Source organism: Perca flavescens, chromosome 19, assembly GCF_004354835.1.
Source record: "Perca flavescens isolate YP-PL-M2 chromosome 19, PFLA_1.0, whole genome shotgun sequence".
NCBI classification, from domain to species: domain Eukaryota; kingdom Metazoa; phylum Chordata; class Actinopteri; order Perciformes; family Percidae; genus Perca; species Perca flavescens.
Window position 1 is genome coordinate 4,118,893 of NC_041349.1, and position 18,684 is coordinate 4,137,576.

The 18,684-nt window shown below is 39.7% G+C and overlaps 2 protein-coding genes across 2 annotated transcripts in view; one reads left to right on the forward strand and one right to left on the reverse strand.

Annotated features, from left to right (window-relative positions):
- LOC114546120 (low affinity immunoglobulin gamma Fc region receptor II-like) overlaps positions 1–18,684 on the reverse strand; it is a 1,096,214-nt gene that overhangs the window by 346,741 nt on the left and 730,789 nt on the right. The gene's annotated exons all lie outside the window — the stretch shown is intronic.
- Positions 4,667–18,036, forward strand: LOC114546126 (CD276 antigen homolog). Its single transcript, XM_028564791.1, has 3 exons — positions 4,667–4,869; positions 13,850–14,197; positions 17,867–18,036. The coding sequence occupies exons 1-3, from the start codon at positions 4,821–4,823 to the stop codon at positions 18,034–18,036; spliced, it is 567 nt and encodes a 188-aa protein (XP_028420592.1). The 5' UTR covers positions 4,667–4,820.

The window sequence follows — 18,684 nt, forward strand, 5'->3', positions numbered from 1 at the left end:
AGGATGCTGCAAATGTTGGTATGATATGAAAATGGCTCACTGCATAAAAAGTGGGATTTTCGTCAGTATGCGGCACTGTAGATTGTAGACTCTTCAATTTTAGCTTGAATTGATTCATTTAATGAAAGTATGCTAGATGAATTACTGTGTATGTCATTAGCTCGCTACAGTTGCCAAACTTATTCGTGGGTTAGTGCAGTGCTGCTTTTATCCATGGTCAAAACAATCATACTACTAATCCACATGATACAAGCCATCTGTGATCGGTGAAAAAATATACTCGAAAATGGCATCACAGTCACCCAGAGCCCAAAGGGACACCTTCACAATTTCATACACGTAACCAAGCAAAAAGTACAGAGTATTTCACTCTGACTAGAAGTAGAAAGTGGCATGAAAAGAAAGTTAGTACATAACATTAAGTGAGTACTTGTACAACACATTATGATCTCTTACAGGCTGTCTGAGGTTTTTCCAGGAAGCTTCCTGTAACGGTTTCTTGATGCGTGAGAAACTGCAAAGCTGCTGAGAATAGTGATTCAAACAGAGGAAGTGGTTGGTTTAGGGGGAACAAAAAACCGACAAACAGCACCAATGTCACAGTCACAGTAACTCAGTTTAGACCCCACATAAGGTAATTTATTCAGTGTGAAGTGAGTCAAACATGAACTAATCTTTTAAATATCTGTCCAGTGCAACAGTCCGGCCCTGAACAGGTTGTTTAACCCTAACCCCAAACACAGTTTGAGCTCTAAAGTTACTCAATGATAAAACCATTTTAACTTCTAAATATTGAGGCTAAACTCAGATCTGATCAAGAGATTCTAATACTGACTGTGCTGTTGCTTTAAGAGAGACACGATGTTCTTAATTTAGTTTCCTGTTTCAGGGTGTCTGGCTGCTGCAGAAGCAGGTCAGCTCATGCAAGGTACAGAGTATGTGCATCTTTTTTTCATGAGTTCACTGCACACAGACAAATCAATAGAGAAGTCTGCCACAATAACACTGCCATCCTGCAATAAAATCCTTCATAATAACACCCTAAGCAGCGTGTTTTGGGGTAGGACTGTTTAATGTGTAAAGTTGGAGGAAAGGTAACCTTTGAGTGTGTTAACCCATGAAACACATAGACATCAGGCCTGTCTCCGAGCAGCAGCATGATAATCTCCTCCTTCTCTCACTGAACACTGCATGGTCTGTCCCTGTAAGACGAACATTAGATGTTTTTAATTCCAAATATTTTTTAGCTTGAACTCAGCCACCTCTACTGTTCAGACAAACCTGCACACTGAGCACTGACTGACTTCAGTCTACTTTATTAACTCTTTCCTCTCTGCACCGTCACACTATACTCTTATTAAAGGTCCCATGGCATGAAAATGTATATATATTTCCATGTTTTGATTCTTGTTGAATAAAATATTCCCCAATGTTTACCCTCACTGAGACAAATGTCAGTTCCAAAGAGACACTTTAACCCAAGATCTAAAGTTGTTGGATCGAAATATTTATCTTCTTCTCCTACATACTATAAAACTATCAGTGTTTGAGCTCTGATAGAGATGCTGAGTGAGTTAAAGACTTTCCAGTGAAATGATCGTCTGGAGAACAGAGTGAAAGCTGCCTCCTGCTGGCTGTCTGACTGCATTACATCATGCTTTCTTTATCTCAAAGCCTCAGCACATGATCGACATCTTTCTTTATTAACACTAGACACTTTTATATTAGCCACACGTGATGCAAATCAAACACCATTCAGAAATATGAGAAAGAAAAAATGCAGTTGATTCAAAACTTCACAAAGATAAATACAGTGTGATTTAATAAATATTCTACAAAAGGACTCAAAAAATGGGTGTAATCAGATATTATTTTAGTTTAGTTTTTGAAGATTGTCCACAGCCCAATATTAGATATCCTGATCCACCCTCCACACCAGATGGTGGCGGTAATTCGCCAAGAAGAAGAAGACACCTGCTGCCATGTTACTTCTCCAACAGGTGCATGCTGGTTGTGACTAACATGATCCTCCACTTCAGGTTCAGACAGGTGAGATCAACAACACACTCTCTGTGATGGATGGTACTGTTCAGAGGAAGGTTGCTAGGAAACGTGTGTGTGCCCATGTGCACTAAGAACAAATCTGCACTGTCTCTTTCTGCTCTGTGTGTGTGTGTGTGACACGTTTTAAGCACTTTTTATCAACGTTTTTGGCAATTTTTTCCCAAGCATTTTGCGCTTTTTTGTTGCTTTATCGAGGGGGTTAGTTTTGAAGATTAAGATCCTTTATGTTTAACATTAAACAACTCAGTAATCACCATCACCAAACCCACCAGACTGCATGTAAATAATAGGGGTGGGGGAAAAAATCGATACAGCATAGTATCGCGATATTTTTCGTGGCAATTCTGTATCGATACACAGACACCAAGTATCGATCTTTTATGACATATGTGTTGGTCAGTTTGTCTGCTTGACATCACATTTTGCAGCAATAGAATTGAAGTGAGATGAACAAACAGAGAAATGTATCTTTTTTAGATAAAGCAGATGTTGACAAAATTGGCCTTTCGGTACATCATTTGAAATTGGGAAAAATCTGAAGTTGGAAAAAAGGTAATACATTGCAATATTGCAGAATATTGCAATATGTTTAAAATCGCAATAATATCGTATCGTTACATAAGTATCGTGATGATATCGTATCGTGAAGCCTCTGGTGATTCCCACCCCTAGTCTCCACCCACAGCAGCAGCCAACGGGTTCGGCCATCGCAGACCTGCTCCCTCCTTACCCCCGGGCTTCTGGCTGGACCATGCCGTACCTTCTGGAGAAGGCAGCACCACCAACAACCTTCGTCATACTTCCTCAGCCCTTGTGTCCTCGCTCCTGTTTTTTGGCGTCCTCCTCCCCACACCTCCTTCCTTTCCTTTTTTTTAAATAAACCTGATTTTTTTGAACGTTGCATTTGGGTCCGTTCTGTATCCCAGCGTAACAACCTCCTTCCTTGTCACGTGTCACTGTTCGAGTTATCAGGAAATGTTTTTTTTTTTATTGTGTATTTGAACATCAGGAAATATTAGGTAAAAACAAACTTATGGAACAGCACACATCACAATGAACACAATAACAGGTTGTGAACAGCTGTTATCAGAATCTCAGTATCATCTAGATCAGCGGGGGGTCCTCAGTGTGTTTTAGGCCAAGGACCCCTAACCTGAAAGAGACACGAGCAGGGACCCCCGACTACATATATTGTATGTTGCATGATAAACTAGGCCTACCATAATGTTTGGTATGGTGCCCTGCAATACTAAGCTACTATTTACGTATTCATATATCATCATGTTTTAATGTCAAACATATATGTGGAAGGCACAGTGAGTCCATTAGCTGAACTGTATCTGTGGATGGCTAGCATAGTGGCTAATAGTTATCGGCTGTTTTTCCTTTTTACGAATAGGCCGATTTATCTATTCCAATAAAATGTTGCATTCATGTTAGTGCATTTTTCGGGTCTATTTCAATTTTGGGGGAAGAAACTTTCCAAAAGGTATTAAACAATAATTTGGTGCCCTCCCCCTCTGCAATGACTCTGAGGACCCTCTAGGGGTCACTGACCCCCTGTTGAAGATCACTGATCTAACTTATTGGGTGAGGAGTGGGGCACAGCTGGACAGCCACAAGATATATGCAGATAAATGAATCCACACCTTTGAGAATCTACTGAACCTGCACGTCTTGGGACTTTAGTGTCATTTACTAAATTATGAAACTCGTAATGCAACATTAGCATTATGGAGATGTTACTGTAAATGGACTGCAGTTCTACAGTGCTTTATTTAATCTTATTGACAACTCAAAGAGCTTTTCACACACTGATGTCTTGCCCAAGTACACTTGGACATGTAGACTGCAGGGCCCACTGACCTTCCAGTTGGTAGATGACCACTCTACCGCCTGAGCTGCCCCCGAGGTCTTTGCTATGACAACTTGACATTAACCAAGACAACATAAAAAAATGTCATAGCGGTAGAGTTTAGATTCTCTGCCCGAGCCCAAGCCCAAAGTTGTCTTCGTTAGCTGTACAGCTGACTCAGCCCCGGGGTGCAAGGAGCCAAACCTGGAAAGGGCCAGAGGGCCAGAGGGCCACGTGGACCGGGGAGAGCTTCAGATCTGTTAGGATGGAGATGGAGCCAACATTAGTATCTCTTATCAGCAGTGATCCACTGCAGCACTCAGTTTCCAGTTTATTAGGTACAGCTAGAATGAAGTCTAATACAACAGTAATGCAATGCATCCTCGAACATCATAACTGTCATGAATAATGTTCAGTTTGTGTTAATTCAACTGTGTAATTGTTTTGGAGGATGTAGTATGTGTGGCTTTTTAACTGAATTGTGTTACAGTGACAGGTCTTTGTATTTATCGACCTTGTTTATACCAATGAGATAAATAACTAGTAGTAATGTGTTTACTTGCTTAAGAGCTTGAATTTCATATCATGTGTATTACAGAAGTTATTTCTAATAACCATCTTATGTTAATAAGTTAACCTTCTGTTGCTGCTCTTGCAAAATGTATGCAGATTCAGCTGTCCTGTAAGACCCACCCTCTCATGCATATACCTACCTCTTCCTAGTGCAGCGTCGGGGAAATTCTCAACGCATCAAGACTTGTCAGAGAGCAACACAATAGCAGATCACAGCCACCAACTGCTCCCTAGTCCTAGCGTTGAGGAAATTCTCTAAATATCTACTGCCAGAGAGAACAGTGTCGGGATACAAAGACGACTGCAGATCACCACTCTGTCAGATCTCATGGCTCCATTTCTATTCCTGTTGTTCCTTCTTTCTGAAGCAGCTTCTGGTAAATATCAGCTGTTATTGTGAAAATATTCATGTAGACTTTAAAGGTTTTTGAAGATACAATGATGTCATCTTGTTGAAAGGAAATGTGAATGTGTTTAAAACAATATAAAGTATTATCATTATGATCATCTGTTTAATTTACAGTCAAGTTCAGTTTTTGTAAGTAAATGTTTGACTAAAAATAATTCTCAAATTTAGGCTTGTATGTAGTTGTATTTAAGTATGAATAGTGCATATTTAATGGTATTTCCTTACACAGTAATGGGTAATGGGTTTCGCAAGTGTTGTGTTCAACTTTGTCAGTAACTTGAAATATAAGAGAGTGATCGGGCTGTTTCAGACTGTTTCCTAAAACAGGAAGGAAAACTGGCAAAATGTAGGATATGGTAAATCACAACTATCAATATCACTTCCCCATCTGCCAGTCACAAGATCTGACCATAATTACACTTGTGCTTTCCATAAACTGTCGTTTCTGTAGTCTTTTGTTTCAGTTGAAACCCTGGCAGTGGTAAGCGATCGTGAGAGCAAATAAGAAAATATCAAAACATAATTCAAACTGATGTGCGCATTGGCAACAGACGGCTGAAGAAGCCGAAAAATAGCCTGTATTACCTCCTCTTAAAATCTATATCTTTAATAAATATAGCCATCAGTGAATATTAACGGGATTGTCGGTCTCTAAATGTTTTAACTTTTATGAGCGCACCTCTCTCTCTCTCTCTCTCCTCACACCAAGCACCGCCTGCAGTCTTCTTCACGGTGGCGCCGTTATCAATCGACCTATTGATTGGTCAGTAGGCGGCAGAGGTGTCAATTCAGGTCAGAAAGTAAAAAGTCCTGCCATGTGTTTATTCCACCAATGAACTCAGCCAGCTGATTTCACTAATTAGCAGCTGATTTCACTAATTAGTAGTGAAATCAGCTGGCTGAGTTCATTGGTGGAATAAACACATGGCAGGACTTTTACTTTCTGGACCTGGAATTGACACCTCTGGTAGGAGGTGCTTTTACACCGGTTGATCTCTGATCTCTAACTTAACCTCCCGACCAGGTTAGGTGATCAGCATGAGTTACCACGGCGATTGAACCCGATAACAACTAATCCACCTTCGTAGTACAGAAAATCCTGGGTTGAGCCTGAAGTTAGCTCGTTAACGCCAAATCGTGTAGTACAGGCCTCTGGTGTGTGTGCGGCGCTCTCTTTCTTTCTTTAATTTTTTTTTTCTTTATTGCAAATCAAGTACAATGACAACTTCAAAAATACATATATATCAGGTGTTAGGAGGTACAAACATATGTACAAAAAACATATTTGCAATTACAAAAATTACAAATATCAAGAGTGTTTAAACGGATAGGTTTCCACACAGCAAAATTTCTCTTTGCTCTTATTGAGGTTGAATGGAGATTTATATTCGCCTGATTGGGCGAAAAGAGAGCGAATTGCCGAGGCAACAAAACAAACTTGACGAAAGTTTAACTTTATTCAAACGAGGACCACTTGAGAACCAAAAAGTCTGATCAAGAGGTTATCAGAGCTGTATCATGAAAATTTGTATGTGATTAAAATATTTCTACACGAGCATTGGTACTTGTATCAACACAAATTGTGATTTATATGACAAACAAACTTAGTCAGGGCACACACACCACTAAATAGACCACTGTATGTGTTAGTTTAAACACGCAAACTTTTCAGCTAGCCGACACGCCAATCGCCTAATACTTGTGCATTTGTTTGATTACATGTTTTGTTGGCGAACATTGACGCTTGTATCAACAAGGAATGTTGTTTATGAGTGGTTAATTTCACAAGCTACAAAAGCAACGATAGCTTGCTAGCAAACTACTTGCTAGCTACCTATGCTACCTTGCTAGACCTTCCTCCAGGAAGTGGAACATCGTGGATATAGACTACAGCAGATATATTAGGCAAAGTTTTTCCAAAAAGTAACAGTCAGTGCCGCTGCTAGCCATTTTGATGACCTAAGCACAATTTCTTTATAGCGCTCCCCCCCCCCATCAAAAAAAGTCACACAATTTTACTTTACTTTGTAAACACACTATGTAGAACAGCTAAAACACACAGATTCAAGTATTGAGAAGAGCATAATATTATAAAATAAACCAAAGATTTTCCAAAATTAATCAAATCAAATGAAATTGGTACTGTTGTGGAGTCTACAGACTTGCTGGGGTTGATGTGTGCTTGAAGTGCTTGTAGATGGTTGCTTGTCATCAGTATCTTCTTCTTCTCCACCTGCTCCTCCTTGTACATATCTCAGCATTGACCCTGCATTAATTTAGAAATATGAAGAAAAAGGATCAGTATAGAAAGAGAACAAATATTCAAACAAGAATCTTATGCCAATACCATGGATAGCAGTTTTTTTTGGGCTTGTTTCTAAAGTGTAGTTGCTTATTTGGGCTTGTTCCCAGCTCCATAGTAAGTTGTCAAGCAGTTTGTCTTGCCTGTTCCTTCTGTCCCTCCCCTTTACCCATACAAACAGGAGACAGCAGAGGTTTTTCCCACCCACATCCTGCTTCTAATTGGCTCTGACCCAGATGGCAACAAGTACTAGACAATCAGAGACAGAGCAGGGCAATCTGTTTTTTTCTGTTTAGGAAAACGTCAGTGAGTGATGAGAAAGATAATGGTGGTGTTATTCTTCATATATATGAGGCTAAAGTGTTACGATTCTTAAGAATTTTTTTTAGACCAAGCCTCATCCTCAACTGTTCAAATGGTTTGGACTGGAATGGGTTTTAAACCTGTTTAGTTTATTTAAGTCTTTTCTAAATCACTCATTTGTTTATCAGAGCAGGAGCCACTTTATTGCGGCACACTGAGATTATCAATAATTTCTCCTGTTTTTGGGTTATAGTTATTTAAAAATGGGATCTTCTGCAGTCCCTGCAATAATAAATAATGAATTTGTGAATTCAGGATGATATTTATTTGTGTGTGCAAATTTTAATTATCAGAGGTTTACTGTGTATATAATGTACTTGGTACATCAGTCTATATTTGATATCCCATCAGTTTTCTCATGTTAAATAATGTTAAAAGGTGGTTTAACTAACTCTTGTAATCATTGTCCTGAAGCTCAATATCTAAAGTAAAGTAACAGCTAGCTGGCGTCAGTTACTTGTAAAATGCAGATAATGTTTAACTGTAAAATCTCAATTTAGCTTGCACCTAAGTTATAACATATGAGTTTGCTAACATTTGCAATAATGTCAGCTAGTTTTAGATGTATGCAGGCTAATCATTACATTAGCAGCACATTTCCCATATTTAAGAATGATTAAACATGGACTTACCTGTAAGTCATGCACGGGCATCATCTCACAGTTTAGTCTTCTTTCTTTTCTCTGCTCCTGACTCCTGCTGTCTTTTCGAGGCCATTTCCAAAAAAGTTGACTTAGCCTGCTGTCAAACTTCATCAGGCACAATCCAAGAGACCACTGAGATAGGGAAGGGCACCCACGGGGAGCTTGGGAAGTTCAGTGTGTGTGTTGTGGGGGCACCATCGTTACTTTCTTCAGCAATTAAATATATTTCTTGTTCTGCCTGTTTTGTTATATACATGCTTAAAAAGTGCCTAATATTTCTATTCTGAAATATTATCAGCATTATAATTATTATGACTATGATGATTTTTCATTAGTGCCCCCTCAGCACTTGGTGCCCTACACAGCGTGTGATGCCCGTGGTGGGAACGGCGCCGCTGGTAACAGTATAAGGACAGCTCCAAAATAAGTGCATGGCTGTTTCTCGATCAACTCCACAGAAAGAGCAGTCAGTGTCATTTTTTTTGTCTTCGCAAATAATGTTTTGCTGGATAGCACAGATGAAGAAGTTTATAACAGACATCTCAAGGTTTTTTGTTATTAAATATCTTGAAGGTAATGTCCAAACTTTGAAGTAACTGAAGTAATGGATTACATATGGTGGTAACAATGTACTTTTGAAAGAGGGATCAGATCCTTCTGTTTCGGGTTGAAGGGCTTAATAAAATACATATTTCCCCCTATTATTGTGTCATTCAATGACAACAGACAAGAAGAATGAAGTGGTTCAGTGTTACCTCTAAATAATATCATCACACCTTTGGGAATAGCATCCATTACAATAGCAAACTCTTTTGGTGTGACAGGGATGTTATAGCAAGACAACAATTCAGAGTAATTCATTAGAAGACCATCTGCATTGAATAACTTTGAAAACACAAGGAGCCGCCCGCGCCCCGGAGATACCGGTGTTGTGTGCCTTCTGGTTGTTCCACCTACTGGTTTCCGAGCTGTGTCCAAGCCTGTCCAGATGCCGTGTATACCTATCAAAAGCAACTGGCCAACAACATTTTACTGGCCTTTGCATGTCGCACCTCAATATACTGTACAGAACTGAACTGAATATCTGAGCACTACATTACTACAACATTCTACAGAGGGGAAAAATGTGTTTTAAAAGTAATTAGGATGAATGAAACAACTCATTAGTTTGGCCTCAAATACAGACATGATCCCTTAATAAAAACAGCTGCTTACGCATAGATGCCAACATTTACAGGTTATAACCTAGTTCATTCTTACACCAATGTTTCCAAAGTTCTGTTTAAAGGGGTGATAGAATGATTATATAGAGTATTTCACACTGTTCCTTATGGTCTCCTAATGGAGTATGTAACATTGGTTGGGCTGAAAATGGCCTGGTTGATATTTTATTGGCCCTTATGCATCCCTGTGTTTTGGCCCTATTTGTAACTTTTCTTCCAAATATGGTATGCTCGTGAATATTTAGATGAGCTGCGCGCTGATTGGTTTAGTGAATTGCCACACGCAGACATTAGAGACGCGCGCTGATTGGATGAGCGAATCCCCAATACACACACATTAGAGACGTGACAGAATCTCATATTCCAGACACTGCAATGTTTCATTACCAAATTCACTTCTGAGACTTTTTTATGTGAGAAATCAACTATATAAAGCTCAAATATGGGCCGTTTTACGAAAATTGATGGATAATTGCAAACATGGTAAGACTGTGTGTCGGACTTCAGCGGCGGTGTTGCTGCCTCGCCGCCCGGCCTGCCTTCCTTCACAGACCCCGGCCTGCTGTGAGCTCCGTTAGGCTGGCAGCCCTGACAGAGCTCCAGGGGCCTGTAACTCCCCTCTTCCTGCTAGCTAAATGGCCCGTTGTGTGAGAGTGAGAGCGCGGTCAGCGAGTTGTTACACCAGCAATCTCTTACCACATGTTACACACAATGTCACGCCACTTAGCTATACAACACATACCTAAATGTCTTATAAAGCTAGACCCAAATGCAAGACTCAAAGACAACAGAGGGTTTATTTGGATTAAAGGGATAGGTAAGGGAGAGGGGATGGGAGGAGACGGACACCAAGGAACGGAGCGAACGGAGGCATGATGCCTGTGGCTGGGGAAGGTGAGTTCCCCCTGAAGGAAAGTTCAGGGGGAACAGGGAGACTGAGGAAGAGACACTGGAAACCAGGGAGCCGAGGAGCAGAAGAGGGGGAGACTGGAAGCGGAAGCAGAGGCGCAATGGAGCGGGGAGCCGCGAGGAGGGGACCGGGTGGTGAGGCCAGCTGACTGGAGACAGCGGAGCGTGGTGAAGGTGATGACGTCAGGAATCAAACAGAGAAAGGGATTTATGCAAAAGAACAGACAAAGGCAAATACCCAAGATTTCTGGAGGAGCTTGTAACATGTGTCACCAGGGGACTCATGTATAACCGTTGCGTACGCTGGTTTTCACGGACACTTTGTGATGTATAAAAAATGTACTTGACATGAGAATGTGCGGCCTGTCACGCAAGCTGTTGAGAAGTCGTGAGAATGTGCGGGCCATCCATAAAAGTCTTTTCCGGCTCTGTAACGTGAATTCTAACTGAAAAGTGCCGAAAATCAATGAACATTACAAAATAAAGTTTCCACTAAAGTTACTGGCATACGTTTGTGACATTGTCTATGAAAAATCATAATTATATCCGCTGATACACCATAAAAGTTGGATCATATTATGTGGAAAATGTTTCACATCTTTCAAAATACCAACTGTTTAATTTGCAGGCTACTTAATCTGTTAAACATGAGGATGGGAAATGAATTAACTATCCACTTAGAAAATACTTTCAGTCATCCTCTGTATTTCCCATAGATGAAATATCTTACTGGCAACAAAAAGATCAGCACGGAAAATGCAATAGTGTCTGTGATTCTTTTTTTTAACTCTCTTTTTATTCGTACAGAACAATCGAGTTACAGTCTCACATGAAATACATTCGTTTTACTTTTTCATTTCAAAACAAAAACCCCTGTGGTCTCCATCCTCCAAACCCACCCTCATCAGAACCTCTGTGCGTCTCAGTATGTCAACAATCAAACAAAAGATAATAGTGAGTCACCTGTACATTTACACAAAATCCAGTGATATTAAAAAAATAAAATAATAAATAAATAAATAAATAAAAAAGCCATCCCAATAGTACGTAAGACAATAATGCAGACTTCATTAGGCCTCTGCCATCAAACTGTCAAAGTGCTTTACATGTCATTAGGGAATCTCAGGAAGAGACTTAAGTTTTTCAAAATACGTTATTAATGGGTTCCAGATACCATAAAAAAGGTCGTCAGACCCCCTAAGTGCATACTTTATCTTCTCCAATTTCAGATACATCATAAGATCAGTCAGCCATACAGATACTTTTGGCGGACATGGGGATTTCCAATGTAAAAGAATTTGCCGCCTGGCAATCAAAGTTGAGAAGGCTAATACATCCTTGTATCTAGCAAGCATTCACCAAGTATATACATTAGGCTCACATCCTATTTCTATAACTTCAGATAACGTTTTGTAGACCCCTGACCAAAAAGTGATCCAAACGTGGGCATGACCAGAACATGTGGGTCAAGGTTGCTGGAGCACTATTACACTTGCTACAATTTTCATTCATGCCTAAAAATATTTTTTGCCAGTTTAGCTCTAGAAAAATGTGTCCTATGTAAAACTTTAAACTGGATTAAGCTCAAACGAGCACAGGATGTTGTCCCATTTACCCTACGCACAGCTTCCTCCCATGTACTATCCGATATCGTCTCTCCTAGTTCATCATCCCACTTTGCTTTAATCTTATCCAGAGTATTGTCGCTATGGGAAGTGATGATATTATAAATTGTGGAGATAAGTCCCTTTAATTTAGAAGACACTTCCAAGATATCATCCAAACCGGATGGCTCTGGTACATTTGGAAAAGCCAGTGTCTGTGATTCTATAGCTGCTGAGGCACAGACATCCATGGCGCACAGGAGGCAGGACGCACTGATCCATCTCCCCAGGAACAAACGCTGTGTCGGGGGGGGGCAAACTCATGTGATGCGTAATTGATCCCGTGGATGATTTGTAGGCTATTAACTGAACAAGGTGTACCGGTCCACCAAACACTGCGCTGTCTTGACTGTCTTGATTTTGCACATATTTCTGTTACTCTATTCCTATTTACTATTTCATTATTTCATCCATGCGTGGCACAGCGGATCCATCTGCACTGTCAGCTGCCGTGGAGACGCTGGCCTCACTAACCTCTCCTCCTCTGAGTCTGTTCTCCCTCGCGCTGGACTCAGTTTCACTGAGCGTACTAACACACAGAAAATAAATGGCATTACATCAGTGAGTTCAAACTGCTTATTGTGCGTAATTTGGACTGAGACTGAGATGCATGTTGTTCTGTTGTGGCGCTGCCACTATTCTCTTGATTTCCAGTTTGAATTTTTTAGAATTTCTGCCATGGTTCTGAGTCACCATTTGCCATTCTTGGCATTTTCTTGTATTGCTTATTCAAAATGACAAAACTACAAACAGAAAAAAAAATTCTCGCCTCCACCTCCGCAATCAGCACCTCAACCTCACAGTCGGTGAAGTTTTTTCCCGTCTGGTGAGGTATTACCCATTGGGATTGGATGAAGAATAACGTCGGGGGCGCATAATCACACCACTGCGCCATCACCGCCCATATTAATTTATGTGAGGAGGCAAGGCGGGGTCTGTGGCTAGTTCATGTGCGCTCAATTCACGTGGATTGTCATGTAAATTATAAAGAAAAGGTGCGCAGGACCTGGCGTACGCCCGGTTTTATACATGTGGATATTTCTGTGCGTAGGTACTTATCAAGTGTTGGCCGTACGCTATGTTCTGGTATGAAAGCTGCGCAGTCTTTTATAAATGTAAATGTTTTAGGCAGTACTGGTATCGGTATCGGAAAATCTCTAGTTTAAATTCTCTTCTTGATTGGAGCTGATGACTGGCAGGTGAGTACGCCAGGAGAGGCGATGACCAGATGAAGAACAGGTGTGGGAAGTCAACTGGCGGTGCAATTACAGGGAAGGGAAAACAAGGGAGAAACAGAGAGAGGCAGAGAAAACAGAGAAAAACAGCAGGACACACAGTGGAAAACAAAACAACAGAAAACTCACAGCCAGCTGATCCCAACCATCACACCCCTGGTGTCTGTTGTTCTGTGGTGTTTTAGAGACGCTGACTGAGGATGAGATCAGATCAGCTGTTCAAATCTAAGGAGGTGATAAGACCTGAACTATTAATCTTAGCCTGGCTGTTAGCCAGCTCTGGAGCAGGCTAGCTGCAAAGAATAAATCTCCATGGTTACTTGGCTGGTTTAATTCAACCTGCTTTTGTGCAACAAGTCAAAGCTAAATTCATCCATGATAATTGATTATCCTGGTTTTGTGCAACAGCCCCCTGGTGTCTGTTGTTCTGTGGTGTTTTAGAGACTCTGACTGAGGAAGAGATCAGATCAGCTGTTCAAATCTAAGCAGATGCTAAGACCTGAACTATTAATTAGAAATTGATCAGCTTCATGAGTCTTCATGTGTTTTGCAGTGTTACACCTGATGGAGGTCTTTAGAAATACCATGACTTTTATTATTGTTTTCAGGCCTGATTGTAGTAACAGTGGATCCTGGAGATGATGCCATTCTGCCATGTCAGGCTGCTGATTCCTCCATCAGAGTTGTAGAGTGGAGCAGACCTGACCTGAAGCCAGATGACATCCTCTATTTCAGAGATGAATACTGGAATACAACCTACCAGCATCCAGACTATAAGGACAGGGTGGAGCTGGTGGACAGAGATCTGAAGGGCAAAGACATGTCTTTAATTCTGAAGAATGTGAGCAGACATGACACTGGAACATACAAGTGTATAGTTATAACCCGTGGTTCTGGACGTACAAAGGGAGACACTGACTCTTACCAAATCATAACCATCCGTCTGCAGGTTATAGGTGAGTGAGTCTCTCTCCGTGAGTTTTTTCTAGGTATCATGTTGTAGCTGCAGCTAGGGTCTCCAATTCATCGTCATTCATTCATGTTTTCCTAAGTTTTCTCTTAAATATGTTCTTAACGAAATGTCTATGAAAAGTCTACGTCTGATTTATGATGTGTTCTTAAACCGCAGAATTGTTTGCAGGTGTGTGCTTAGGATGATGAATCCCCATGTCTTCATAAATTGAAAGCTCGTGTCCATTGCTCCTATTCAGCATAGGTAAATGCCCCATTAATTCCCATAAAAGGGCATGTGTTATGTTCAAAAGATGTGGCAAAGATAGTGGAGGCCTCGAATCAAAAGAAAGAAAACTTTAGCAATTCTGAAGTGGAGGCACTGCTGCAAGAAGTTAACGAAAAAAAGAGACATATTTAGTACCGTTAGCAGTGAAAACTAAGCAGCAAATAAAACCGATGCATGGAATGCAAGTACTCATGCAGTGAACGCTGTATCCGGAGAAGGGCGCAGAACCAATGTAGTAAAATAGAAATCGTTTGATTTGAAATCTGAGGCAACAAAAATTACTTCAAAACATAGAAGATACTCTTGGCGTATATGTTCGGATTTTCCGTTATGTAGCCCTCCGAAAAGGCTTACCTGGAAGCACACCATGTCATGACTCGTGTTTGTCTATTTATTTTTACATTAAATGACCACAGGTCATAAACCTGAAATACAACAAACAAATAATGACAATATATTATTCATATATACCATGTAAATATATTACTCAAATGATATAATGATGATGATGATAATAATAATAATAATAATAATAATAATAATAATAAAACCAGCAGAGTGCTCCAAACATTCAGCACACCGCAAACGGCTAATGATAGCCTAATGCTAAACAGCATCCGGATCGTCGAGCAACCGCTACAAGTCGCTCACGGCCAACTAACACCGACACAGTGAGGTAAACGTTCAGTGCACAAACATAAAAGTGACTTAAACATAAAACATTATTACTAGACTGCGTGAGTAGTTAGCAGTTACACACCAACGGGCTGTGTGCTCCTGATGACTGTCTGGGTGAGGATGAAATGATTGCCAGGTGCCATAATTAACGTTTCTAGGTGAAGCTGCGCATGCGCACATAATGTAACATATGAGCAACTGAGAAACTTAAAGAAAACACTCGTTCCCATTATAATTGAACACATCAGACCCATTTGCTTTTTTTTTTTTTTTCATGAGTGAGTTAAAAGTCTCAACAGCATAAATAGCGTGATTAATCACTCATTATTGGATGGCAGCATTCTCCGTTAACATAATTGATGGGAATTGAAGGCAAAGCAAAGCAGGTCTATTTATATAGGCCTTGCACAATTCATACACAATGGCAATTCAAAGTGCTTTACAAATGAGCAGTAGTGTGTATTTATTAAAAGGATACAAATGTGTAATTATGTGTAAAATAATGAAAATAATAAGTTACAAAATGGAGAGAAATGTTAAATTTTAAATTAGAACGGATGAAAATTGTATAGCTACCTATTTTGCGCTAACATGTCTGCTCTAAATAATGTGAAAGAGTGCTCTTGAGTGTATCGTAGATCGTGTTCTTACCTAAGAACAAATCCCAAATAAGAAAACATTGGTGAATGCCAGAATATTTGTGAAAACTGTGCAAGTGGAGTTTAAGAACACATTTGTTCCTAAGAACGTTTGGTGAATGAGGCCCAATCAGTTCAAATGATCTTAACTGATAGGTTGGATATTTCAGCCTACATGTTTCAAATGTATTTTATATCTTGTATGTAGTGTACTACACAAGAAGGTTAGTCTGGGGACAACCTTCACCCACAGGAATAGCTTAGAATGTAAATCTATTATGAGTTTGGGTACAACTGTCACACAGAGGAATTGGAGCCAGGAATGGGGAATCTATTAGAAGCATCTGCCATGAAAGGTTCAGTTTAAGAGTAAACTGTTCCAACTGAAATAGATATCTCATGCTGTGTGAGCACAAAAAGAGTTTAAAAGGGATCTATTTCTATGTACATGTTGGTCACCCTTGAGCAGACACGTCTGTGTGCTCATGGTTGTGCCAGTGTCATGAAAGTTTGTTCACTGTGTAAATAAAGCTGCAGGTCTCCCAAAATCATTTCTGAGTCATCACCCGATATCATTAACATTTAGAGAATATTTTATTCCTGTTAAAGTACTTCTTACTTTCAAAAAACTTTCCTCAAGTAACAAAATGACTCGATAATTGGCACTTGAAAAATGTGCTTAGAAAGACATTACAATGTTTTGATCGGTGATCATTTTGGATATCCAGAATGTCATTCTTCCTCTCCAGAAACAACATTTTATATATCTGAAAACGGAAATCTTATGAAGAACTTTATTTTCAGATACAATTTAGTTATTGCTTGTCATAATTTTAATTTCAGATATCCAGAATATTATTTTAAATATCTGATATACATTTTGACTAGTACAAATGTAAATATAAACACATCAGAAATACACATTAAATATACATAAGATAAAAGTATAAAGAAAGTATTATAAGAAATATAATTAGTAGAATTAATAATAATAATAATAATAATAATAATAATAATAATAATAATAATAATAATAATAATTGTGCAAGGCCTATATAAATAGACTTGCTTTGCAAGACTCAACGACAACAGAGGGTTTATTTGGATTAAAGGGATAGGTAAGGGAGAGGGGATGGGAGGAGGCGGACACCAAGGAACGGAGCGTGAGGAAGCTCAGGGAGAACAGGGAGACCGAGGAAGAGACAATGGAAACCAGGGAGCTGAGGAGCAGAAGAGGGGAAGACTGGAAGCGGAAGCAGAGGCGCAATGGAGCGGGGAGCCGCGAGGAGGGGACCGGGTGGTGAGGCCAGCTGACTGGAGACAGCGGAGCGTGGTGAAGGTGATGACGTCAGGAAACAAACAGAGAAAGGGATTTATGCAAAAGAACAGACAAAGGCAAATACCCAAGATTTCTGGAGGAGCTTGTAACATGTGTCACCAGGGGCCTCATGTATAACCGTTGCGTACGCTGGTTTTCACGGACACTTTGTGATGTATAAAATATTAACTTGACATGAGACTGTGTGTCACGCAAACTGTTGAGCAGTCTCGAGAATGTGCGGGCTATCGCGAAGTCTTTTCTGGCTCTGTAACGTGGCGAATTCTAACTGAAAAGTGCCGAAAATCACCAAACATTACAAAATAAAGTTTCCACTACAGTTACTGGCATACATCCATGTACGTCGTTAGGCCTATTTTAGGGGGGCTGAAGCTACTCCAAAATGTTCCTAAGCCCCCCTAAATAATAATAAGAACAACAATAACAATTTGATTTTTTCCTTATTAATATTTAGACACAACAAATTATATATATCCAGCTACAAAAAAATAGCCAAAAAGTCCGAAGTTAGACAGAGAGTCTGGGAAAAGTTAGGACAATTCCAAGGGCCCATGACTGACAGGGGCCCCAAAAAATAGGTAACAACTAATATAAAATCAGCTTCATGTGTCTCAACAACAGCTGAATTAACAAAATGAATTAACATCCATTTTGCAGTGTTACACCTGATGGAGGTCTTTTGAAATACCATGACTTTTATTGATTACTTTTGTTTATTATTGTTTTTCAGACCTACCTGTGGTACCAGTGCGCCCTGGAGATGATGTCATTCTGCCATGTCAGGCTGCTGATCCCTTCATCAGAGCTGTAGAGTGGACCAGAGCTGACCTAAAGACAGATAACGTCCCTCTTATACAGAGATGGATACCTGGATCCAACCTACCAGCATCCAAACTTTAAGGACAGGGTGGAGCTGGTGGACAGAGATCTGAAGGACGAGAGACGGTCTTTAATTCTGAAGAATGTGAACATTAACGACACTGGAAAATAAAGTGTCGAAGTTAAAAACCAATGATAGTGACCCAATCATAATCATCCGTCTGCAGGTTACAGAGCCAGGTGAGTGAGTCTCTCGCGTGGTGTTTCTGAGTATCAGGTTGTTAGCTGCAGCTCCTCTAGAGTCTCCATGATGAGTTAGTCCCAGAGTCAGACAGAGAGAGAATCAGTTGAAATTATCTTAACATTTAGAGAATAATTTAATTTTAGTACAGTAAGAAAAGTGACAATTCTTATGAAGAAGAACTTCAATTTCAGATACAATTTATTTGATGCTGGTCACAATTTTAATTTCAGATTTCAGAATGTTATTTTAAATATCTGTTATACATTTTGACTAGTAAAATGTAAAATTAACCAAATTAAATTATGACATTAGATAAAAAAATACAAAGTGTTATAAAAAATAGAATTTCTAGCATTCAAAATAATAATAATAATCAATAATAACAACAAAAAAAGACATTAAATTCAGAAGAATTGAAATACAGATATCTGCAATAATATCCAAAATTTAATTATTAAATAATAAAACTGTAGTCTAATAAAAAG

Bases quoted from the DNA above. Each gene is read 5' to 3' on its own strand.
- LOC114546126 (XM_028564791.1), top strand. From the start codon at position 4,821: ATGGCTCCATTTCTATTCCTGTTGTTCCTTCTTTCTGAAGCAGCTTCT. The intron at 4,870-13,849 runs GTAAATATCAGC...TATTGTTTTCAG, and splicing joins TCTTTCTGAAGCAGCTTCTG to GCCTGATTGTAGTAACAGTG. The intron at 14,198-17,866 runs GTGAGTGAGTCT...ATTGTTTTTCAG, and splicing joins CATCCGTCTGCAGGTTATAG to ACCTACCTGTGGTACCAGTG.